Below are 25,989 nucleotides of genomic sequence, written 5' to 3' on the forward strand. Positions count from 1 at the left end.
CTCTTTCGTCTCGCTTCTCTTGTCTCCTCTCCCCCTTTTCGCCCCATTCATCTCTTTTCCCTTCTCTCCTTCATTTCCCTTTCTCCCCCCATTTCTCTCCTCATTTCTCCTTTCTCTCCATCTCTCTTCTCTCTCTCCTCCTTCTCCCATTCATCTCTTTCCCCCTTCTCTCCTTCATTCTCTTCTCCTCCCATTTCTCTCCTTCATTTCTCTTTCTCTCCATCTCTTTCTCCTCTCCTCCTTTCTCCCCTTCATCTCTTTCCCCTTCTCTACCTTCATTTCTCTTTCTCCCTCCCATTTCTGTCCTTCATTTCTCTTTCTCTCCATCTCTTTCTGCTCTCTCCTCCTTTCTCCCCTTCATCTCTTTTCCCCTTTCTCTCCTCATTTCTCTTTCTCCCCCCATTTCTCCCCTTCATTTCTCTTTCTCTCCATATCTCTTCTCCTCTCCCCCTTTCTCCCCTTCATCTCTTTTCCCCCCTTCCTCCCTTTCTCCTTCCTCATTTCTCTTCTCCCCCCATTTCTCTTCCTCATTTCTCTTTCTCTCCATCTCTTTCTCCTCTCCCCCTCCTTTCTCCCCTTCATCTCTTTTCCCTTCTCTTCCTTCATTTCTCTTTCTCCCCCCATTTCTCTCCTTCATTTCTCTTTCTCTCCATCTCTTTCTCCTCTCCTCCTTTCTCCCCTTCATCTCTTTCCCCCTTCTCTCCTTCATTTCTCTTTCTCTCCATCTCTTTCTCCTCTCCTTCTCTTCTCCCCTTCATCTCTTTCCCCTCTTCCCCCTTCTCTCCTTCATTCTCTTCTCCCCCCATTTCTCTCCTTCATTTCTCTTTCTCTCCATCTCTTCCTCCTCTCCCCTTTCTCCCCTTCATCTCTTTCCCCCTTCTCTCCTTCATTTCTCTTTCTCCTCCATTTCTCTCCTTCATTTCTCTTCTCTCCATCTCTTTCTCCCTCACCCCCTTTCTCCCCTTCATCTCTTTTCCCCTTCTCTCCTTCATTTCTCTTTCTCCCCCCCATTTCTCTCCTTCATTTCTCTTTCTCTCCATCTCTTTCCCTCTCCTCCTTTCTCCCCCTTCATCTCTTTCCCCTTCTCTCCTTCATTTCTCTTTCTCCCCCCATTTCTCTCCTTCATTTCTCTTTCTCTCCATCTCTTTCTCCTCTCCTCCTTTCTCCCCTTCATCTCTTTCCCCCCTTCTCTCCTTCATTTCTCTTTCTCCTCCCATTCTCCTTCATTTCTCTTTCTCTCCATCTCTTTCTCCTCTCCCCCTTTCTCTCCCCTTCATCTCTTTTCCCCTCTCCCCCTTCTCTCTTCATTTCTCTTTCTCTCCATCTCTTTCTCCTCTCCCCCTTTCTCCCTTCATCTCTTTCCCCCTTCTCTCCTTCATTCTATTTCTTCCCCTCCATTTCTCTTCCTTTCATTTCTCTTTCTCTCCATCTTCTTTCTCCTCTCCCCCCTTTCTCCCCTTCATCATCTTTTCCCCTTCTCTCCTTCATCTTCTCTTTCTCCCCCATTTCTCTCCTCATTTCTCTTTCTCTCCATCTCTTTCTCCTCTCCTCCTTTCTCCCCTTCATCTCTTCCCCTCTCTCTCCTTCATTTCTCTTTCTCTTCTCTTCCCTTCATTTCTCTTTCTCTCCATCTCTTCTTCCTCTCCCCCTTTCTCCCCCTTCATCTCTTTCCCCCTTCTCTCCTCATTCTCTTCTCCTCCCATTTCTCTCTTCATTTCTCTTTCTCTCCATCTCTTTCTCCTCTCCCCCTTTCTCCCCCTTCATTTTCCCCTTCCCCTTTCTCTTCTCTCTTCATTTCTCTTTCTCTCCATCTCTTTCTCCTCTCCTCCTTTCTCCCCTTCATCTCTTTCCCCCCTTCCTCGCTTCTCTCCTTCATTTCTCTTGTGCCTCCTTCATTTCTCTCTTTCATTTCTTCTCTTTCTCTCCCTTCCCTGCTGCCTTCATTCTCTTTCTCCCCCATTTCTCTCCTTCATTTCTCTTTCTCTCCATCTCTTTCTCCTCTCCCCTTCCTCCCCTTCATCTCTTTCCCCCCTTCCCCCTTCTCTCCTTCATTTCTCTTTCTCCCCCCCATTTCTCTCCTTCATTTCTCTTTCTCTCCTTCATTTCTCTTTTCTCCTCTCCTCCTTTCTCCCCTTCATCTCTTTCCCCCCTTCCCCCCTTCTCTCCTTCATTTCTCTTTCTCCCCCATTTCTCTCCTTCATTTCTCTTTCTCTCCATCTCTTTCTCCCTCTCCCCCTTTCTCCCCTTCATCTCTTTCCCTTCTCTCCTTCATTTCTCTTCTCCCCCCATTTCTCTCCTTCATTTCTCTTTCTCTCCATCTCTTTCTCCTCTCTCCTTTCTCCCCTTCATCTCTTTCCCCTCCTCCTTCATTTCTCTTTCTCCTCCATTTCTCTCCTTCATTTCTCTTCTCTCCATCTCTTTCTCCTCTCCTCCTTTCTCCCCTTCAATCTCTTTTCCCCTTCTCTCCTTCATTTCTCTTTCTCCCCCCCATTTCTGTCCTTCATTTCTCTTTCTCTCCATCTCTTTCTCCTCTCCCCCTTTCTCCCCCTTCATCTCTTTCCCCTTCTCTCCTTCATTTCTCTTTCTCCCCCCCCATTTTCTCCCCTTCATTTCTCTTTCTCTCCATCTCTTTCCTCCTCTCCTCCTTTCTCCCCTTCATCTCTTTCCCCCCTTCCCCCCTTCTGCTCCTTCATTTTTCGTCTTTCTCCCCCCATTTCTGGTCCTTCATTTCTCTTTCTCTCCATCTCTTTCTCCTCTCCTCCTTTCTCCCCTTCATCTCTTTCCCCTTCTCTCCTTCATTTCTCTTTCTCCTCCATTTCTCTCCTTCATTTCTCTTCTCTCCATCTCTTTCTCCTCTCCCCCCTTTCTCCCCTTCATCTCTTTCCCCTTCTCTCCTTGATTTCTCTTTCTCCTCCATTTCTCTCCTTCATTTCTCTTTCTCTCCATCTCTTTCTCCTCTCCTCTTTCTCCCCTTCATCTCTTTCCCCTTCTCTCCTTCATTTCTCTTTCTCCCCCCATTTCTCTCCTTCATTTCTCTTTCTCTCCATCTCTTTCTCCTCTCCTTCCTTTCTCCCCTTCATCTCTTTCCCCCCCTTCCCCCCTTCTCTCCTTCATTTCTCTTTCTCCCCCCCCATTTCTGTCCTTCATTTCTCTTTCTCTCCATCTCTTTCTCCTCTCCTCCTTTCTCCCCTTCATCTCTTTCCCCTTCTCTCCTTCATTTCTCGTTCTCCTCCATTTCTCTCCTTCATTTCTCTTTCTCTCCATCTCTTCTCCTCTCCCCCCTTTCTCCCTTCATCTCTTTCCCCTTCTCTCCTGATTTCTCTTTCTCCTCCATTTCTCTCCTTCATTTCTCTTTCTCTCCATCTCTTTCTCCTCTCCCCCCTTCCTCCCCTTCATCTCTTTCCCCCCTTCCCCCTTCTCTCCTTCATTTCTCTTTCTCCCCCCATTTCTCTCCTTCATTTCTCTTTCTCTCCTTCATTTCTCTTTCTCCTCTCCTCCTTTCTCCCCTTCATCTCTTTCCCCCCTTCCCCCCTTCTCTCCTTCATTTCTCTTTCTCCCCCATTTCTCTCCTTCATTTCTCTTCTCTCCATCTCTTTCTCCTCTCCCCTTTCTCCCCTTCATCTCTTTCCCCTTCTCTCCTTCATTTCTCTTTCTCCCCCCATTTCTCTCCTTCATTTCTCTTTCTCTCCATCTCTTTCTCCTCTCCTCCTTTCTCCCCTTCATCTCTTTCCCCTTCTCTCCTTCATTTCTCTTTCTCCTCCATTTCTCTCCTTCATTTCTCTTTCTCTCCATCTCTTTCTCCTCTCCTCCTTTCTCCCCTTCATCTCTTTTCCCCTTCTCTCCTTCATTTCTCTTTCTCCCCCCATTTCTGTCCTTCATTTCTCTTTCTCTCATCTCTTTCTCCTCTCCCCCTTTCTCCCCTTCATCTCTTTCCCTTCTCTCCTTCATTTCTCTTTCTCCCCCCCCATTTCTCCCCTTCATTTCTCTTTCTCTCCATCTCTTTCTCCTCTCCTCCTTTCTCCCCTTCATCTCTTTCCCCCCTTCCCCCCTTCTCTCCTTCATTTCTCTTTCTCCCCCCATTTCTGTCCTTCATTTCTCTTTCTCTCCATCTCTTTCTCCTCTCCTCCTTTCTCCCCTTCATCTCTTTCCCCTTCTCTCCTTCATTTCTCTTTCTCCTCCATTTCTCTCCTTCATTTCTCTTTCTCTCCATCTCTTTCTCCTCTCCCCCTTTCTCCCCTTCATCTCTTTCCCCTTCTCTCCTTGATTTCTCTTTCTCCTCCATTTCTCTCCTTCATTTCTCTTTCTCTCCATCTCTTTCTCCTCTCCTCCTTTCTCCCCTTCATCTCTTTCCCCCTTCTCTCCTTCATTTCTCTTTCTCCCCCCATTTCTCTCCTTCATTTCTCTTTCTCTCCATCTCTTTCTCCTCTCCTCCTTTCTCCCCTTCATCTCTTTCCCCCTTCATCTCTTTCCCCCTTCTCTCCTTCATTTCTCTTTCTCCCCCCATTTCTCTCTTTCATTTCTCTTTTTCTCCATCTCTTTCTCCTCTCCTCCTTTCTCCCCTTCATCTCTTTCCCCCCTTCCCCCCTTCTCTCCTTCATTTCTCTTTCTCTCCATCTCTTTCTCCTCTCCCCCTTTCTCCCCTTCATCTCTTTCCCCCTTCTCTCCTTCATTTCTCTTTCTCCCCCCATTTCTCTCCTTCATTTCTCTTTCTCTCCATCTCTTTCTCCTCTCCCCCTTTCTCCCCTTCATCTCTTTCCCCCCTTCCCCCCTTCTCTCCTTCATTTCTCTTTCTCCCCCCATTTCTCTCCTTCATTTCTCTTTCTCTCCATCTCTTTCTCCTCTCCTCCTTTCTCCCCTTCATCTCTTTCCCCCCTTCCCCCCTTCTCTCCTTCATTTCTCTTTCTCCCCCATTTCTCTCTTTCATTTCTCTTTTTCTCCATCTCTTTCTCCTCTCCTGTTTGGGCAGCGGCGGCAGCGAACCTACCGGCAGCGAACCTACTATCGGGTCGCCCCTCAGCTTGGAGGCAGCACTTTAAGTCTGCTCCCCACTGCGCGTGCGCCCATCTGACTTCGCCTGCAGCCGGCTCTTGCTGCTCTTACTGAGCTTCGCAATGGGGCAGACGGTGCCCTTCCTCCTCCTGGAGCCCATTATGATGCGGAGCTTCGGCTGCAGCCTGGGCAGCCAGTCAGGGGTGGGTTCTAACATTTTTTACTACCGGTTCTGTGGGCGTGGCTTTTTTTTTTTTTTTTAATTTGATTTATATGCCGCCCTTCTCCGGAGACTCAGGGCGGCTTACAATGCATTAAGCAATAGCCTTCATGCTTTTGTATATTTATACAAAGTCAGCTTATTGCCCCCACAAACTGGGTCCTCATTTCACCTACCTTAGAAAGGATGGAAGGCTGAATCAACCTTGAGCCTTGGAGAGATTCAAACCAGCAGTAATTGCAGGTGCTTAATAACAGGGTGCTTAGACCACTGTACTATCAAGGCTCTGCACTGTACTATCAAGGCTTGATGGTCATGTGACAATTCTTTAGGATTTAGCAGAGGTACTGGTCTACCAGGATTTTAACTGGTAGACCAGTAGCCCCAGACCCCCTTGGGATCAACCTGCAGCCCTCCCCTGCCTCCTAAGGTGGTGGAGCTTGTGGGGGGGGGGGGATGCTTTTCAAGAAGTCACAAGGAAGACTGAGAGCTGGTTTCTGTCCCACAAGTAAGATTTGGTTCAGAACCAACCCCAACATGAAGGTCTTTTATTTGCTCCTTGTACTCCTTGTCTTTGCATTTTTAACAGGTAATAAATTAAATTTCTGATGATGTAAAAATAGCTCATAACTCACCTTTCTAGACAGCTATTATCATGTCTAAAAGCAAGATACTCTTCTCCATCTTTTGTCTGGAGTACCATTTAATCCAGAGCCTTTTAATTCCAGAAGTCCAAGTTTAAAGAATGGAATTAAAGCTCCATTATTTAGCTAAAACTTAATTCACACCTGTTAGTTTTGCTTGAGCAGTGTGAACAATTGACAGTGTGATCCTCCGAAGGAGGATATATCATTGATTTTTCTTTGGCATTTAAACTAGATAACCAATGTGAAAAAGTGCATCAAGGAAGGACTGGAAAGCCAATTCATATTGAACTGTATTGGGTTTTCTGTTGTTATTTGAATAAAATGAAAAGAAATCAAATAGGTAGTACCTAGTGCGGAAAAAGAGACAAAATAATGGGTCATTCTCAACACTTGAATTCTCTACACTTAAAATATCTAGAAATTATTATGGTTAAGTGAGTTTTGCCCCATTTTACGATTTTTCTTGCCATAGTTCAAATCAAAGATTTGATAGTTCAAATCAAAGATTTCTGAGACCAATGTTGAATACTTAAATTTCAGTAGTCACCAATCCCAGTCTTAAAATGAGTTTAGAATCAGTGGGAGTCATGAACTAACTAGCTACTGATAATGAGTCCAGTCCTGCCTTTCTTTTCCTTCTGTCCAAGTTTTGCAAGTACTTTTTCCAGGTTTATGTTTATATTTTATTCCAAAGTATACAAACCATTATTGTTAGGGAAAAAATGGGTCTTACAAGCAATTTTAAAAGACAGTGTCAGAATGACTCTGCTCTCAGCCCCCCTTGTGGCTCCTTGACAAGCATCCCCCCCCCACATATATAAATAAAAAGAATAAGCTTAAAAATCCTAGCCTTTTAAAATTGAAAATATGGAGAATTGGGAGGATGAATATGAGACACTAAGGGAGATGTTTCAAAAAGTAAGGGAGGCATTTAAGGGAAATAATGAAGCAGAGAATTGGTTATCTTGCAAAAAAAAAGAAAGAGAAAAGATGAATGAGAAGCAAGAGAAACAAGGAGATAATATTGAAAAGGAAATAATAGAAAAAAAAGATAAAGATGATTACACTGGGTTCAATAGAAAAAATGGAATAAGATGAAATATACTGCTAATAATTAAAAAGATGAGGGGAAATTTTGAGAAATATACTTGACAAATGAAAGAAAGACCGGGGACTCCATAGTGGAAAATATAAAATTGAAAATGAATACAGCAATAGGATGAATAGGATGAAAATGAATAGCAATAGGATGAAGGAAGGAGAAGAAAGATGGAAGAAGAAAGGAGAGAGAGGGAAGGAAGAGAAGGGAGGAAGGAAGGGAAGGGAAATTAGAGTAGGAGGGAGGGTAAGAGAGGGAGGAAGAGAGAAGGAGAAAGGAAGAGGAAATAGGAAGGAGAAGAAGCGGGCGGGGGAAAGAGAAAGTAAGAAGGAAAGAAAAGAGAGAGGTGGTAAGTTTGAGGAGAAAGATTGCTGTACAATAAAAAAGATGAAATTGAAGAAAGGCAACCCCAAACAAATATATAGATATTAAGATAAAGAATGAATTGTTAAACTTTAAAGAATAAAAGAGAACAAATATGAATAAATAGCAATAATTAGAAACACACATACAAACATACGATGTATTTTCTTTGAACAGAGTATTTGGCCGGTTCACAAATTTAAACAGTGTTTAGTCATTTCAATTAAATTTACAATTTCTATATTTCCTTTTTGCCATATTTATTCCTCATCTATTTTTTTAAAAAACCAATATTACGCTTCATCCTCATATCTTTTTTGGGCCACAGTTATTTAATTCTTTTAATAATTTTAAATTTTGTATCGATATGTGTTTTAGTCTGGCTGTGCACCGCCCTGAGTCCACTTGGAAAAGGGCGGGATATAAATTGAATAAAATAAAATAAAATAAATAAATCTCTAATCTTAATCAAATTTAATTTTTCCCTTCTATTCTATATTATACCCCTTCCCATTGTCATCTATTTTTATGTGAGGCCCCTCCTCAAGAAGCCCTCTCTGGATCCGGCTGTTTTGGCTAACTATCGTCCAGTCTCCAACCTTCCCTTTGTTGCGAAGGTTGTTGAGAGTGTGGTAGCGCAACAGCTTCCCCGGTACCTGGATGAAGCTGTCTATCTAGACCTGCTCCAGTCCGGCTTCCGGCCTGGGCACAGCACAGAAATGGCATTGGTCGCGTTGGTGGATGATCTCTGGAGGGCTCGGGATAGGGGTTGCTCCTCTATCCTGGTCCTGTTAGACCTCTCAGCGGCTTTTGATACCATCGACCATGGTATCATGTTGCACCGGTTGGCGGGGTTGGGGGTGGGAGGCACCGTTCTGCGGTGGTTCTCCTCCTACCTCTCTGACCGGTCACAATCTGTGTTGACAGGGGGGCAGCGGTTGACCCCGAGGCACCTTGCTTGTGGGGTGCCACAAGGGTCGGTCCTCTCGCCCCTTCTGTTCAACATTTATGTAAAGCCGCTGGGTGAGATCATCCGTGGCTTCGGGGTGGAGTTCCATTAGTACGCTGATGACACCCAGCTGTACATCTCCACCCCAGGCCACCCCAACGATGCCCTTGAAGTGATGTCCCAGTGCCTGGAGGCCGTGCGGGCCTGGATGGGGAGAAACAGGCTCCGACTCAACCCCTCCAAGACCGAGTGGCTGTGGCTTCCGGCGTCCCGATATAGCCAGCTGATGCCATCGCTGGCTATTGGGGGCGAATCACTCGCCCCCACGGAGAGGGCTCGTAACTTGGGCGTCCTCCTGGACGCAAGGCTGTCTTTAGAAGATCATTTGACGGCTGTGGCCAGGGGGGCTTTTTATCAGGTCCGCCTGATACGCCAGTTACGCCTCTTTCTAGATCGGGACTCCCTACGCACAGTCACTCAGGCACTCGTCACTTCCTGCCTGGACTACTGTAATGCTCTCTACATGGGGCTCCCCCTGGGGTGCACCCGGAGGCTCCAGCTGGTCCAGAACGCGGCCGCGTGTGGGATTATGGGGGCAACGAGGCGCTCCCATGTGACACCTCTCCTGTGCGAGTTGCACTGGCTCCCGGTGGTCTTCCGGGTGCGCTTCAAGGTGTTGGTGACCACCTTTAAAGCACTCCATGGCTTAGGGCCCGGGTATCTACGAGACCGCCTTCTGCCACCAATAGCCTCCCACCGGCCAGTACGCTCGCACAGAGTGGGCTTCCTCCAGGTGCCGTCCGCCAGACAATGTCGGCTGGCGACCCCCAGGGGGAGAGCCTTCTCTGTGGCGGCGCCCATCCTCTGGAACAACCTCCCCCCAGAGATACGTACAATAACAGACCTCCGGATTTTTCGTTGGGCCCTGAAAACCTATTTATTTCAACTAGCTGGGCTGGCTTGAGTTAAATTTTAAATTGATTTTAAATTGGATTGTTTTAATTTACGGCCAAAATATTTAATTATTTTAAACTGTTTTTTAAATTTTGTATGTTCTGTTTTTTACTTTGGCTGTTCACCGCCCTGAGTCCTAATTGGAGAAGGGCGGTATAGAAATGGAAACAAATAAATAAATAAATATCCATCCTCACATTGGTTAATTATGTAATATTAAAGTTGTTTAATACAAATTCAACATTTGTATATTAATCAATATGAACATGAATATTCCAATTATTTCCATGCAATCCAATTTCTTACAAATCAATTAATTATATTTACCAATAATAATAAACCAAATAATTTCCCCCATATATTCCTCCAAACCACAACTTAACCATTTCTGCTTTCAACATAATATACAATTAATAGTATCTCAATTATTACAATTCCCTAGTTAAATAGAGCTTTTTTTCTTTTGTGTTTTAAAATCTTGAACTCTCCTCTTTTGCCCTAAATTTCCCATTGTTTGCACCTACCTTTTTTGGTGAGGAAAAAGAAAAGAAATCGGCCTCTGCCTATTTTCCAACGTTGCAGCAAACAGCAAAGCCAACAGCTTGCTTTACATTCAGTTTCGTTTTCAGCTTGATTTGCACAAGGAGAAAAAAAAAATCTGCTCCAGCAATTTAGCTCTTTGCAGCAAGCAGCAGAGCCCTGCGCAAAATAGCTGAGAGCAAATCAGCTGAGAGTTGGGAGGCCGATCTAATCAACGGGCTAATTAGCCTATGCTGAAGCTGAAAGGAGTTGTTTTTTCTTGCTGTTTGCTTGCAAGGAGGTAACTGCACAGGCCAAAGGATGGGGGCCACCCCTCCTTGCCACTTAGTGCCCCCCTACCGCCCCCTTTTGCCTCTAGCGCCTCCCTGCCGCCCTTGCCTCTTACCGACCCCTAAGGCATCCCACTGCCCCCAGGGGGCGGTACCCGCCCACTTTGGGAACCACTGGTCTACTCATTTGTTTTCTTTTAACAGCTTGTAGGGCGGCCCTTTGAAGCCCCGCGGCAAGAGTTTAAACAGTTTTTTCCCCTCTAGCCGATCAGCTGGGACTCAGGAGGCAGCAATAGATTGGGGGTGGGGTCAAATTAAACGTAAGAATAATGCGGCAGGGGGGGCAGAACCGGTTCGGTGACGTCATATCATGACGTCACCGAACGTCATATAATTTATTGGCCCGCCGAGCTACAAAAAAATACCGAACCGTTAAATTGCTGGCTCGCCCACCCCGCACCCACCACTATTTATTGGCAATAAATAGTGGTGCGGAGGGGCGGGGCAAGGGGTGGGGCTAGCCAGCAATTTTCCAACGTTGCAGCAAACAGCAAAGCCAACAGCTTGCTTTACATTCAGTTTCGTTTTCAGCTTGATTTGCACAAGGAGAAAAAAAAAATCTGCTCCAGCAATTTAGCTCTTTGCAGCAAGCAGCAGAGCCCTGCGCAAAATAGCTGAGAGCAAATCAGCTGAGAGTTGGGAGGCCGATCTAATCAACGGGCTAATTAGCCTATGCTGAAGCTGAAAGGAGTTGTTTTTTCTTGCTGTTTGCTTGCAAGGAGGTAACTGCACAGGCCAAAGGATGGGGGCCACCCCTCCTTGCCACTTAGTGCCCCCCTACCGCCCCCTTTTGCCTCTAGCGCCTCCCTGCCGCCCTTGCCTCTTACCTACCCCTAAGGCATCCCACTGCCCCCAGGGGGCGGTACCGCCCACTTTGGGAACCACTGGTCTACTCATTTGTTTTCTTTTAACAGCTTGTAGGGCGGCCCTTTGAAGCCCCGCGGCAAGAGTTTAAACAGTTTTTTCCCCTCTAGCCGATCAGCTGGGACTCAGGAGGCAGCAATAGATTGGGGGTGGGGTCAAATTAAACGTAAGAATAATGCGGCAGGGGGGGCAGAACCGGTTCGGTGACGTCATATCATGACGTCACCGAACGTCATATAATTTATTGGCCCGCCGAGCTACAAAAAAATACCGAACCGTTAAATTGCTGGCTCGCCCACCCCGCACCCACCACTATTTATTGGCAATAAATAGTGGTGCGGAGGGGCGGGGCAAGGGGTGGGGCTAGCCAGCAATTTAACAAACGGTTCGGTCGAACCGCCTAGAACCGGCAGAATCCCACCACTGAATCAGAGGCAGGTTAGGGGGATGCACAGTCCACAGTCCCTTGAGCACACACCATTGAAGTAGTAATAGGTGAGAAAAAAAAAAGCAGTAAAAAAAAAGAGTTTTCATTAGTTTGCAGCCTTCCATTGCCTTGCAGCTGCAAGGGGTGAGTCCCATGTCCGTGCACGCACACAGAAACACATGCACAGGTCAGTGTTGTGGCTCCGTTACCTGAGCCTGTGTCATCGGCAGGAGAGGACTCCGAGAGTGAAGGAGAGGAGTTGGCAAGGCCTCCCTCTCCAGGACCCTCCTCTTTGGCAATGCCTTCGGTGTCCGCCGAAGGGCAAGAGATAGGGCCGGGGCCAAGCACGTCCACGCGGCCACAGGTGGACAGTGATGAGAGTAATGAGTCTTGGCTGGATCCACGCCAGCGTCGCAGAGATAAGCGCGCGCAACAGAAGAAAAGGCATGCCCGAGATTAGGCTGAGTCACTGGACCACACCCCACAGGGTATAAAAGGGAGCGTGGTGGCCAGTCAAACCTTGTGACGAACAAAGCTGAAAGCATCTCCTGTGCGCTGCTTGGAGAGTCCAAGCAATGGGTTCAAGTTTAGCCTGGTTGGCCAGAGACTGAGTTGAATTTGCCTAGCCACGCCTCTTTCTCCCATGAGTCTTCAGTGTTTCAACTCAGTCGGCCTAAAGAGACTTGCTTTAAATTTCTCTGTCTTAGAAAAATTATTTAAAATACTGCCAGCCTTTTCTCTTTAAAATTACCACCAACAGCCTGAGGTGTTTTCCAGCTGCAGCCGGGAGCTCCGTGGAGCTAATTAGCTCCGGAGCTAATCTCTTGCCTCAGGGGCCTCTCCTAATTGCCGCCATTAACAGCACAGCGGAGGCAATCCTCTTAAAGGCAAAATTGACTCCTAGCAGTTTTTAAAGGCAAATTTGACTTCTACCACCTCAGAAACGGAGCAAAAGCCTCAAACTTTTCAGAAACCTTCAAGGGATCTTAATTAGCAGTCCTGGTTTATCGGAAACACAGCAAGGAGCCACGTGAGTTTTGGCGATCGGGCCTAGCATTGCTGGCTGATTTACTGCTATTGCCTTTATGGTTTGGGGATTGTTGTGTCTCTCCCGCACCATTGATTACTGCTGCCTTTCTCTCATAGCGTTATTAGAGCTGGTCATTGATCAGTCTCACGCTTAATACCTAACAGCAGTGGAAAATTGGCACCATATTTACAACTACTGGAATGAGGAATAATATCATTATTATAATCATTGTCCAAGTAAGAGCCTCTGATTGAATTGCCTTTTTTGCTTGTCATTCCAAGATGGCGGATCGCAGCTCCTCTCACTCCAAAAGTACTGCATCCCATTCCTCTGCTTCTAAGAGAGCTAGGTCTTCAGATCACCAGATCCAAGGCCCCTTCTTCCACAGCTGTTGATAAGGATGCAGAAAGAAGGCAAAAAGCCTTAGAGAAACAATTTGCAAAGGCAAAAAAGCAGGCAGAAGCCTCCTCAGGCCTAGGCCTTGTCATTGTTCACCCAGAGCCTAGTATCCCTCCAATTCAGGATACACCTCCTTCTGCTTCAAACGAAGATAGATTGAATTGGTCTCCAGATATTACCACAGATCCTCCAACTGAATTAATTGAGAGTGCTGTGGAGGTTATTCCCATATCAGAACAGGACTCATCTGATCAGGGAGTCATTCCAGTACGTAGGAGGTCAGCTCCCTCAGCTACTTTCACCCCTACAGCGGCGGGGCTCCGCCCTGAGGTAAGCCAGGCCCCTGTTCTTTCCCAGGAACTCTGCCAGATGTTAGCTCAGACCATTGCCCAGGGCATTGACTCTGCCCTGCTTAGAAGGGGCTTTCCTGCTCCCGACTCAGCTGGTACCACTCCCAATGTACACCAGGCCCACCAGAATAGGGTTTATTCCCGGGCCCCTCACTCGCCTCATGATTCTCAGGGCAGTGAATGGTCTTATGCTGGGGAGGAGGAAGAATTCGCAGATCATGATCTTTCTGAAGATGAAGGCAGATCTCCAGACAAACCAGCCTTCGCTGGCCTTTTCAACCCTAGCATGTTCAAGACCTTGTTATACAAGGCCAAAACCATGGCCAATCTAGGGGTTGTGGCTGGGGCATCTGACCGCTCGGATGAGCAGGATCCCCATGTTCGATTATTTAGAGAATCGGTCACTACCCAGGACGCTGTTCCTTCTCCCAGATTATTCATAGACATTATTAAGAAGCAATGGCTTCAACCTGGGTCCTTGTCTAATCCCAGTGGATTAGACAAAAAGATGTACACTGTAGAACAAGGAGGTAGAGGACTTGCTTAAGTTGCCTACAATAGATACTCCCTTTGCCAATCTAGCATCTTCCAATATTCTCCCCTCAGACTCTGCAGAAGGGCTGAAGACCGAGGATAGGAAAGCTGAGATGTCAGTTTGTAAGACACATCAAGCAGCTGCCTGGGCGATCAGATCAGCCACGGCAGCTTCCTTCTTTAATAGAACCTCCCTCCTGTGGCTGCGCCAAATGCAGGCAAGAGCTCCCCAGAGAGATGTCAGGTTACACCAGGACATCAACAGAATACTCTGCTGATGCAACCCTTAATGCGGCTAAGTTCGCTTCCAGGGCCCTGGCCTCTAATGTGACTTCCAGACGATTATTATGGCTTCGCCATTGGCAAGCCGATATGAAATCCAAATGGAAATTGGCGTCTGCTCCTTTTATTTATTTATTTATTTAATTATTAAATTTATATACCGCCCTATTCCTAAGGGACTCAGGGCGGTGAACAGCGAATGATAAAAATACATGTAATACAAACGTTAATAATAAAAAACCAATTAAAATATACTAAACATTCTGGTCCTAGATAATTCAAGACATCCCAGTTTAAAATAAAATCAAAAAGCAATATAAAGGGAAAGTTAGGCCAGGCCGGCCTGCTGAAACAGGAATGTTTTGAGGGCACGGCGGAAAGTGCGCAGATCCGGAATCTTCTGTATCTCTGGGGGGAGCTCGTTCCAGATGGTGGGTGCCCTCACAGAAAAGGCTCTCCCCCTGGGGGCCGCCAGTCGACATTGTTTGGCTGACGGCACCCTGAGAAGCCCCTCTCTATGGGAGCGTACTGGGCGGTGAGAGGCTATTGGTGGCAGAAGGCGGTCTCGTAAGTACCCCGGTCCTAAGCCATGGAGCGCTCTAAAGGTGGTAACTAAGACCTTGAAGCGCACCCGGAAGACCACAGGGAGCCAGTGCAGCTCGCGCAGGAGGGGAGCCACATGGGAGCGCCATGCTGCTCCCATAACTACCCGCGCGGCCGCATTCTGGACCAGCTGGAGCCTCCGGGTGCTCCTCAAGGGGAGCCCCATGTAGAGAGCATTACAGTAGTCCAGGCGTGAAGTGACGAGGGCATGAGTGACCGTTTTTAACGAGTCCCGATCCAGAAAGGGACGCAACTGGCGAATCAGGTGAACCTGATAAAAAGACCTCCCGGCCACAGCCGTCAAGTGTTCTTCTAAAGACAGCCGTGAGTCCAAGAGGACGCCTAAGTTGCGAACCCTCTCCGTGGGGGGCAATGACTCATCCCCAATAGTCAGTGATGGCACCAATTGACTATATCGGGACGTCGGAAACCACAGCCCCTCGGTCTTGGATGGGTTGAGCCTGAGTCTGTTCCTCCCCATCCAGATCCGTACAGCCTCCAGGCACTGGGACATCACTTTAAGGGCATCATTGGGGTGGTCCGGGGTGGAGATGTATAGCTGAGTATCATCAGCATACTGATGATACTTCACCCCAAAACCATGGATGATCTCACCCAGCGGCTTCACATAAATGTTGAACAGAAGGGGTGAGAGAACCGACCCCTGCGGCACCCCACATACAAGGGGCCTCGGGGTCGACCTCTGCCCCGCTGTCAACACAGACTGCGACCGATCAGAGAGAAAGGAGGAGAACCACCGCAACACGGTGCCCCCCACCCCTAACTCTTCCAACCGGTGCAGCATAATACCATGGTCGATGGTGTCAAAAGCTGCTGAGAGACCTCATAATAGGACCAGGATAGAGGAGCAACCCCTGTCCCGGGCCCTCCAGAGATCATCTACCAATGCGACCAATGCCGTTTCCGTGCTGTATCCAGGCCTGAAGCCCGACTGGAACGGATCTAGATAAGCCGATTCATCCAAGTACTGAGGAAGCTGTCGCGCTACCACACTCTCAACAACCTTCGCAACGAAGCGAAGGTTGGAGACTGGACGGTAATTAGCCAACACTGCTGGGTCCAGTGAAGGCTTCTTGAGGAGAGGCCTCACCACCGCCTCCTTCAAGGCGGCAGGGAAGACACCCTCTCTCAAGGAAGCATTTATAATCCCCTGGAGCCAACCTCGTGTAACCTCCCGAGAGGCCAGCACCAGCCAGGAGGGACACGGGTCCAATAAACATGTGGCCGCGCTTAGTCTGCCCAGTATCTTGTCCACGTTTTCCGGAGTCACAGAATCAAACTCTTCCCAGGTAATATTCTCAAGACTTGCCTCCATCCTGCCTCCCGAATCTACCCAGTCAGAGTCCAAATTTTCCCGAATCTGAGCGATTTTGTCATACAGATATTGTACAAAGTCCTCGGCTCTACCCTCCAAGGGGTCCTCCCGCGCTTCCTGGTGGAGCAGGGAGCGGGTCACCCTAAACAGGGCGGCCGGGCGATTATCTGATGACGCAATAAGAGCGGAAAAATAGTTACACTTTGCCGCTTTTATTGCCACCAGGTAGGTCTTAATATGAGACCTTACCAGTGTTCGGTCAGATTCAGAACGGCTGGCCCTCCAACTGCTCTCCAGGCGTCTTTTCCGGCGTTTCATCTCCCTCAGCTCCTCGGTGAACCAGGGAGCCAGGTGAGATCGACGCCGGGTCAGAGGCCGCAAAGGCACGACCCGGTCCAAAGCTCCAGTGGCCGCCCTATCCCAGACAGCCACTAGGTCTTCAGTCGAGCCGTGTGCCAGAGCCTCAGGAAATGGCCCAAGCTCCGTCTGGAACCTATCCTGGGGCGGAACCACCTCATCGGTTCCGCCTCCCTGCGGCGGGGTGTGGCAGTTCGAAGGTCAAAGCGAAGGAGGGAGTGATCTGACCATGATCACTTTTCAAGGCAATAATCTTTTTGGTGATGTTTTAGATCCTATTTTGGTAGAGACCAAGGATAAAAGGAAGGTACTTCCCCTGTCTCACAGGAGGACAGACGGGAGATACTCTCCATATTATCGCAGGCAGTCCTTTCGTGGGGCGGAGGGCCACGACCTATCAGAGGACTTACCCTCCAACTTCAGACTGATCCCAGGATAGGGCTTAGTTCAGGGACAGGTCTAGACAACCCCAGTCTAGGAGACCCTTTCGAGGGGCCGGCGGTAGACCTTACCGCAGGTCCAAATGACTCCCAGTCACACGTTCCCATTGGAGGCCGCCTCTTGAGGTTCTCAGCCCAATGGGAGCTCATCACAACCGACGCCTGGGCTCTGCAAACCGTCCGGCTCGGTCTCACATTGGAGTTTTCATCCCTTCCTCCAAGGAGATTCATCTCTTGCACTCTTCCCAGGGATGCCACCAGGAGGTCTCTGATGGAGGCTGCGATCCTTCATCTACTCTCCATCCAGACAATAGAACCGGTGCCTGTCTTGCAGAAGGGTCTCGGTTTCTACTCGATCCTCTTTCTGGTCCCCAAGAAATCGGGGGGTTGCAGGGGAATACTAGATCTAAAAAGACTCAGCAAACACATCAAATACAAGAGATTCAAGATGCAATCCTTAATTCTATTCTAAATTGCATCAGACAGGGGGATCTGCTTACATCCATAGATCTAAAGGAAGCCTACCTGCACATACCAATTCGGATTTCACACAGGAAATATCTCAGATTCTGATATGCAGGGCAACACTTCCAATACAGGGCCCTTCTATTCGGCCTGTCCTCTGCCCCCAGGACGTTCACAAAGCTCCTGGACGTGGTGGCAGCCCATCTGCGGGCTCGCCCAATCAGGCTTCAATGTTACCTAGACGACATTTTGATTCAATCTTCATCCATCAGGCAGGCGAGACAGGATTTGTCAGAGACTATTCAGGCTCCGCAACTTCACAGGTTTTCAATAAATCTAGAAAAGAGCTAGTTAACTCCATCCCATTCTATCCATCATTTAGGTGCCCGGATAGACACAGTCAGTTGCCAGGTTTTTCTATCACCAGAACATCTAGTCAGCATACGGGCCTTGATACATCGGGTCAGGTCAGCCAGGTCTGTCTCCCTCGCAGTATTGTCCCAGTTACTAGGGAAAATGATTTCATGTCTGGCCATCGTTCCTTGGGCGAGGTTACATTCCCGAACCTTACAATGGTTTCTCCTACCGAGCAGGCATCAGTCACTCCACAACAAGAGTCAGAATGCCTCCAAAAGTTCTCCACTCCCTGACGTCACCTTCCCTAGAGAAAGGCTGTCTCTTCAAGGAACTGCCACGTCTAACACTAACTTCAGATGCCAGTCTATTCGGCTGGGGGGCTCACCTGGGTTCCCAGATGGCACAGGGCAGATGGTCTCCACACGATCTGTTACACAACATAAATTGGTTGGAACTCAGAGCTGCCCACCTAGCTCTCCATCATTTCCACCTCTCGCTAACCAACCATCACGTGTTGCTGTTAACTGACAATGTGACCGCCAAGGCACACGTGAACAGGCAGGGAGGCACCTGATGTTCGAAGCAGAGAGCCTCGGCCTCTGGGCAGAATCACACCTGCTCTCCCTCCAAGCGGAACATATTTCAGGCGCACACAACGAACAGGCGGACTGGTTTAGTCGAACAACCGTCGACTACTCCGAATGGCGTCTCCATCCAGACCTGTTTCACCAACTGACAACCAGGTTCGGCCAACCATGCGTGGATCTGTTTGCAACACCAAAGAACACTCACCTACCACGGTTCTTTTCCAGATTTCCGACGCCGGGGGCAGAAGCAACAGACGCCCTTCGGGCGCCCTGGCCTCGAGGCCTTCTATATGTATTTCCTCCGACACCTGTACTACCAAGGGTCATCAGGAAGCTTCTGGACGAGCAGGCAGAAATTCTGTTGGTGGCTCCACACTGGCCCAGAAGGGTTTGGTTTGCGGACCTGGTGTCACTGTCAGTGTCCCGCCTGTGGAGGATTCCGCCAGACAGGATTGTCCTAAGCCAGGGAGCAATTCAACATCCCGAGCCCCAGTGGCTCCAAGTGGCCGTCTGGCGATTGAGCGGGAAATCCTGAGGACTCCAGATTCTCAAGCGAGGTCGTTTCCGTCATCCAGGCGTCTCGTCATCCATCTACCACCAGAATTTACGACGCCACTTGGTCAACCTTCTCTAGCTGGTGCCGAAAATCGCACATTCCTCCCAGGGCAGCTTCTCTTCCGGACGTCTTGAATTTCCTACACTCAGGATTCAAACAGGGACTTACTGCCAACACACTTCGCAGACAGGTGGCCGCCTTAGCGACTATTCTACAGGGAGAGGGTCCTATCTCTCTCTCTCAACACCCCAAGGTGAGGAGTTTTCTTCGGGGAGTTGCTAACTTACGGTCTCCTCCAGTCCATAGGTATCCTTCCTGGGACTTGCCTCTTGTTCTGCAAGCACTTACGTCTGCTCCGTTCGAGCCCTTAGGATCCGCCAGCCTCAGAATACTTACCTTCAAGGTCACCTTCTTGATAGCAATCTCATCTGCAAGAAGGATCTCCGAACTGGCGGCACTGTCGGTACGTGGGGATCTATGCATCTTTTACTCCGACAGGGTGGTCCTCAGGTTGGACCCGACTTTCGTACCAAAAGTCAACTCTTGGTTTCACAGGGCACAGGAGGTGGTTTTACCTCACTTTTGCCCTGACCCAGCACATCCTAGAGAACGACGTTGGCACACGCTCGACGTTCGTAGGGCACTCCGCAAATATATTGACAGGACCGCATCATTCAGGCAGTCTGAATCACTATTTGTATCATTCCAGCCTACTCCCATGGGAAGAAAGTTACCCCATCTACAATTGCGAGATGGATCAAGCTTGCATCGCAATGGCTTACGAACACCAATCTACTCCAGTGCCTAGAAACATCACTGCGCATTCAACTCGTAGCGCTGCCACCACAGCAGCCTGGGCTACTCAGGCTTCCATATTGGAGATCTGCAGGGCTGCAACTTGGGCTTCTCCCACTACCTTTATCAGAAATTACAAGTTGGACGTTTTTGCCTCAGCCGAGGCTTCGTTTGGCAGAAGAGTCCTGCAGCAGGTTCTACCAGGAGAACGACACCTGGACCGTTCGGACTCCCGCCCTAGGGATACTTAGCTTGGGTATATCCCATTGCTTGGACTCTCCAAGCAGCGCACAGGAGATTGAACATTGGAGCTTACCTGAATGTTCGATCTATGCAGGAGAGTCCAACCCCGCCCTACTGTAGCAGTCCAGCATCCAACACTTACTTATAGTGGACATTCTTCTATCACCTTGCTACGTCTTCTACAGACCTCTTCGTCGAAACACTAGGTTCATGGGAGAAAGAGGCGTGGCTAGGCAAATTCAACTCAGTCTCTGGCCAACCAGGCTAAACTTGAACCCATTGCTTGGACTCTCCTGCAGCGCACATAGATCGAACATTCAGGTAAGCTCCAATGTTCATTCCACGCCGGACTTTTGCTATAGACTTTTGCTATAGACTTTGCTGGATTATCTTTGGACTTGATTGACTCTGTAATTATTGAGCTGTTTCCTTTGATGTACCAGAAGCGGGGAGAAGTTATCTCTCCTCTTCGTAAGTAATAAACTCTTGGCAGGCAGCCACTAGGTTGTTGCCAAGTTCCGTTATCATAAGGAAAAGGATTTTGCCGGCTGGTTTGGTCTTTAACTCTTGGACGTCTGTTGGTGTGTGTGCGTGTGTGATGGGGACAGAACAGTCTGGGAGAGGTGATCTGAGCCACGCAGAGGCACATCAGGCCGAAGTCCTAGCACAGAGGCAATGACGGAGGGAGGGGTCAAAATGGGAAGCCTCTGCCTACCACTGCCTGTCTGTTGCCAGCTCTGCCAGCTTAAAAAAAAAACCTGTGGAGCAGCAGCTTCCCTTTTTGTCCACACTCCCTTTCATTGCTTCTATGTCTGGACTGACTCTATGCCTGATGCCGAAAGGGCAATTCTGCTTCCACGCCCCCCAACACTAGAAGCCACACTCCCCACGTGCCCCAACAATGCCAGAAGCCACACACCACTGCCGTTCACCTGCCGCATCCCCCCCCCCAAAAGCCCCTGCAATCACCTATCGCCAGAGATGAGCTTCAGCCAGTTCCGACCGGTTCAGGTTTTTAAGATTCTGCATAGTTCGGTGAACCGACAAATCCCATCACTGGCTGGCCCCGCCTGCCCCACCCTGCCCAGTCACTCCTCATCTTGCCCGGCATAGCTGCTGCTGCTGCTCTCTGTCTGGCTCCCTTGCTTGCCTCGACCACACAGTCTCTACAGGCCAGCCAGCTTGCCTGCCTTTGCCACCGCAGCTGCATCCCATGCAGCGCTCTCCCCATGGCCCAGCTGAGTGGCCCTGATCTGCTTGAGCCTGCGAGCAAGGCCTGAATCCCAGCCTAGCTGCCTCCCACATGGGCCAGCCAGCTTGCCTGCCTTCCGCTGCGACCTATCATGTGGCGGCCACAGTCCAGCTCTCTGCCTCAACTGCCTTCCTTCGCCAATCTCCGCTCCTCACTCACCTAGACTAGACTCGCCCAGCTACCTTGGCCTGCTCCCGTCCGCTCCAGCAGCAAAAACCCCTCGGGGAAGTGGGGCTAGGAAGGGTGCTCGTCTCCAAAGCCTCCCGTTTCTCTAGCCCTCCACCTCTCACCCTCAATCCATTTCTCTCCTTCAGCCTCCTACTGCTTTCTCAAGGCCTGAGACAAAGCGCCTGGTCTGGCACACAGCCCTCCATGACGGAGCCCTTCCTGGGGAGCAAAGCCTTGGATCTGTCCTGAAGGCCTTGATGAGCCAGACTGTCCACACACCTCTGCTGGCCCAACTGCCCTGCCTTTCAGATCCAAATGGGGCTAGCGCCCAGTGGTGGGGCGCTCCAGGAGGGCAGGCAGATGTCCCGGGGCTGCACGTATACACATGGAAGGTCTGGAAGGTAAGACCAATGCTGATGAAGGGAGAGGGAGACCCACTACGCTCGGCCGAAGAGCTACCTCGGGCATAAATGGCAAGCCTCGCTTGCCTCTTGGGCCTGGCACAGTCGGCTTCCGCAGGGCCTCCGAATGATTGCCACCTGCTTCCCTTCCCCTCTGCCTCGAGTCCCACATCCAGCCCATGACGGGGGAATGCACCGCTGCCGGGCCAGCCAGTGGGTGGGTGTGCGGCCCTCAGGGGAGATGCCGTGCTTGGGCCAAGACTGCTGCTCTGCTGCGGTGCACACGTGGAGCCCCTGGAGAGCCTGCCCTCCCAAAGCGCCGCTGCCACTGCTCTGGAGCTTGCCTTCTGCCATCGCTGGAGCTCGTCTTCTGCCTTCTGCCACCACTGCTCCGGAGCATGCCTTCGGGACAGATCAGTTCGTCCAAGTCATGCTTTGCTCCCTGGGAAGGGCTCGTGTCATCCCCTGAAAGTGCCCTGACCAGCCGCTTTCTCTTGGGCCACCGCCTTGCATGAGAGGAGGAAGTGTGTGGCCGGGATTCTTGCAGCCAAAGCCGGGATATCTGCGAACCCGCAGGAGCAGAAGGTTGAACTATAAAACCTCCAAGGTACCTTCTTCTAGCCTATGATTCTAAACTCTCTAAGTGTTTGTGTGTGAGAGAGGGAGAGGAAGAGAGAGATGTGGCTCCTTGGGGTGCATTTGGAGAAGTATCAAGAGAAATGCCAAAAGGCCAATCAGTTTGGGATTAAATTCTAAATGAAATTGGGTCTTCAGGGTAAGGAGACACGAAAAACTTTCAACTGCAGGTTTCTAAAACTCTCCTTAAAAGGAATGTCTAGAGGCAGCTCTTTAGCTCATTAGTCCAGAGGGAGCAAAAGAGATAGGATCCCAACAAGAGTCTTAGCTATTTAGCTCAGAGTTGAAGCTAAACTAACAGAGTTGAAAGGGACTTTGGAGCTTTTCTAGTCCAACCCCCTGCTCAGGCAGGAAAACTGAGGATGCCAAAATCCCAGTCTGAGCCTGGGAAAGATGGCAGAATAACACTTAGACACTTAACACTGCCTACCTGACATTCTTGGGCAAAGCATGTGAGCCATTTCCTCCTTTCAGTGGTCCATGAAAGTACATCTATAGTATGTGATGCAGATAATAAAGTCGAAAAAAGGTGAACAACATTTTTACAGAACTATAGATACTTTGAGGCCGGGTGTGACAAGGAGTGGCTGGAAGGAGAGGGGCTGGGCGAGGCACCCTTTGACATGAGTGACGTTGAGTTGGTCACACCCACCCAGTCACATGACCACCCAGCCAGCCAGTCATTAGGTCAGAGAACCGGTTGTTAAAAAATTTGAATCCCACCATTGCCTATCGCCCATTGCACACTGGCACCGAATATCTGGTGTCTATTTGTCCCATGCGACCAAAGGCTCGGGTCAAAGGGTTCTCGACAAATGGGCCAGGGCGTGGGGCCAGAGGCCCATTGGCCGGGGGAATGGCCAGGGGAGGGCCAGCAGAGGAGGAAAGCTGGCTGTAAATGAGTTGAGGCGAAAGGCGAAGGAAGTGCAGCCAAGGGTGGGAGACTAAAAGTCCTAGATTGGGTGTCGGCAACCCACGGCTCCAGAGCCATATGCGGCTCTTTCATCCCCTGTCGCAGCAGAGGGATGAAAGAGCTGTCGCCTTGTTGCAGCGATGGTCATGGCCAGAGATTTAGTACGGGAGTGAAGTGCCCCTGCACTTGCCAAAACAGCATTCCGCCTTCATCTCAGTGCATTTGCTGTTGCTACCTTCATGGCCTGCCTGCTGCTCTCGCAGCACCTTGCGCAGCACAGTGAAATTTAGCGTGCTTCACAATGAGGGAGATAGGGTCCCTTCCTTCTGAAGACCATTACGGTGCAGAGCGGCTGCAGTGACTCGCTTTCGCCTCCAGGATGTCAGTTGCTTTTCCTGCAGAGCCGCCGGTGTTGTGATGACCCGCCTCACCGCTGGCCAGCTGGTCTTAGGCTCTCAGACAACCAGCTGATTGTCGGCGAGCTGCTCCTGGACTTGTCAGCCTCTGGACATCAGATTCCCACCACCCAGCACTAGTTCAGGAATTCCTTCCGCCCCCCCCCCCAGGGGGGAGAGAGAAAGAGAAAGTGTGGGGGGGGGAGAGGAGAGGGAGAGACAGAAAGAGGGGGGGCAAGAGAGAAAGAGAGATAGGCAGAGAGAGAAAGAGGGAGGGAAAGGGGGGAGGGAGGGAGAGAGAGAGAGAGACAAGGGACACAGAGACAGAGATACGTAGACAGAGCGAGAGAGTGGGAGTGAGTGAGTGATGTTGAGTTGGCCACACCCACCCAGGTTTTGTGGCTCCCAATGTTTTCTGTGGGAAACGGATCCAAATGGCTCTTTGAGTGTTTAAGGTTGCAGACCCCTGTCCTAGATCCTCGAGAAAATAGCTCAATACTCAGCACTCAGTACAGTGCTCAGGCACAGACTGTAGAAGCTACTAATTAAATTCAAGAATGAAGTATGCAATGTCCCTTATTTCCTGCTGAGCTATTCCAGGCTTTCATTATGAAAAGTTTCTCAAAGCAAATGATTTGGTTAGCTGTAGTTCTTCTGTTATGAGTAGTCTAGAATTAATTCCTTTTTGTAGGGTTGGTATTAAATATGCAAAGACTCAAACTCCTTTCCTGATATGTATTTTTGTTGCTCTTCAATTTAGGATAGGTAAAATAATATTTTTCAATTTGTTCATTTTTCAGGAAATCGAAAGAATATCCAATATCCATGTCTAACTGTGCCAGACAGGAATGCAGCTTTCCACATAGAAGATAAATCATGTGTGCCACTGAATTATGGGAACACCATTTTCAAGCAGGACCGATCCTCTCAAGGGCAGACATCTTTTAATATATTTTTAGACAGTGGAACATCAAATGCTTCCAACCACTGGCTACAGAGAAGTCACGCTGGCCAAGAGCTAGCAGCAGCATCAGATAGCGAAGCAGCGCATGGGGAATCTCCCACCCAGATGAGCGAGGACTCACAAGAGCCTCTGCCCCAATGGCCTCAGGGACAGGAAAAGGCTGGTGCTCTTGGCTGGAGGCAGTCTCCTGGCAGGGATTGTGGGACAGTCTCACATGGGACTGCCAGACACAAAGGCTGTCAGAGTGGCTTTCTGATTTCCCAGCAAGCCAAGGTCCGAGGCCCAAAGCGTGTCGATATGCCCCCAGATGAAGACTGGCGACAGCACACCTTTGCTCCACAGCCTGCCACAAGAAGCTTCTTCATCCACTCTGGAAATGCCCTGTAAAACCCTGGCTTGTGCAGCAGTTACCTCCATGCACAGCCATGACAGAAAGATGGGACCCTCTGTTGGGCTGTTTCTTTTGAAAGAGGCTCTTGTCTAAACTGAAATGCAATTGATAATAAGATAGCAAGATTTTTTTTCAACCAGTTGCTGCCAGTTTTGTCTTTGAAATAGTTATATCATTTCCGAAAACTAACTGCACTTTATTTCTTTGTATGTACTGCTGTTTTATAAGAACCTTGTCAGCAATTCCATTCCTAACCTTTTGCTAGAAGAAATGGTTTAAGGCTCATTTGCAGTAGAAGAGAGGGCAAGATATGCATTTGGACTAAAATTAAATCCTCTGATGTTTTCTATAGGCTGTATTTGGTGAATTTATGTATCATGTTAAGTAGCACTAAGAAGCCTCTCTGTCAATTCAGTGTTATGTTCTTCTGCTCCATTATATGCTGGGGGGAAGATTTCAGACCTTTCTACAGAATTGGTCATGTTCATAGGCACAGATAACTCCGATGGGGGCTAGGGAGAGAGTGGTAAGAAGATATGGCACCAGCCCATTTCCCATTTTTTTCAAAGTAGACTACTAGGATTTGAAGTAGCATGTTTAATAAACACAGAATCACTGTAACTATTTTAGGCTCTGACATACTTGCCTTTGTAATTTTTTTCAAAGAAATAAATGAAATAGTTATGTTTATTGAATGATTATTAATTGCTTTCCTATTTTCAGAAAGGTGTTTTCCAAATTGGAATAATTCTTTCACTGTTCATTTTTTCTCTTCGTGATATTAAATATTTTATGGGTTGACTTTTATAATAACTTATTTTGTGAATCTAGCTAAAGTAAGACAATTTGTGTTTTATAAGATTATGATTTACAATAGAACTGTTGTAAATGTTGCAGACAAAATACACCACATTTAAAGGCCCTGTTAAGAAGTTAGTGTCCTCATCCTGATTTTCATTCTTTTTGTTTTAAGGTTCATATCTTTGTAAATCAGGAGATTTAGTTACAATTATTTAGTCAACTAAGGGCAACTATGTCCATGTTCTTGGATTGATATAGGAAATTTTCCTTACTGCAGAAATTCAGAAGGGATATTTTGTAGATGGCAAATGAAAAAACTTTTGATAGGATGTTTTAAGAAAGTAGAGTAGATG

The 25,989-nt window shown here is 48.6% G+C and overlaps 1 protein-coding gene across 1 annotated transcript in view; it reads left to right on the forward strand.

Moving 5' to 3' along the window:
- The window catches only part of USP54 (ubiquitin specific peptidase 54), a 148,254-nt gene extending 122,752 nt beyond the window's left edge, over window positions 1-25,502 (forward strand). The window contains exon 22 of the mRNA XM_070945334.1: window positions 24,281-25,502. Coding sequence (XP_070801435.1) covers window positions 24,281-24,831 — 551 coding nt within the window. The 3' untranslated portion in view covers window positions 24,832-25,502. The remainder of the gene's footprint in view (window positions 1-24,280) is intronic.
- Window positions 25,503-25,989: the final 487 nt, after the last annotated feature.

The sequence above is a fragment of the Pituophis catenifer genome, unplaced genomic scaffold, assembly GCF_029215685.1.
Source record: "Pituophis catenifer annectens isolate HBS135680 unplaced genomic scaffold, rPitCat1.0.hap2 SCAF_6, whole genome shotgun sequence".
Lineage (NCBI taxonomy): Eukaryota > Metazoa > Chordata > Lepidosauria > Squamata > Colubridae > Pituophis > Pituophis catenifer.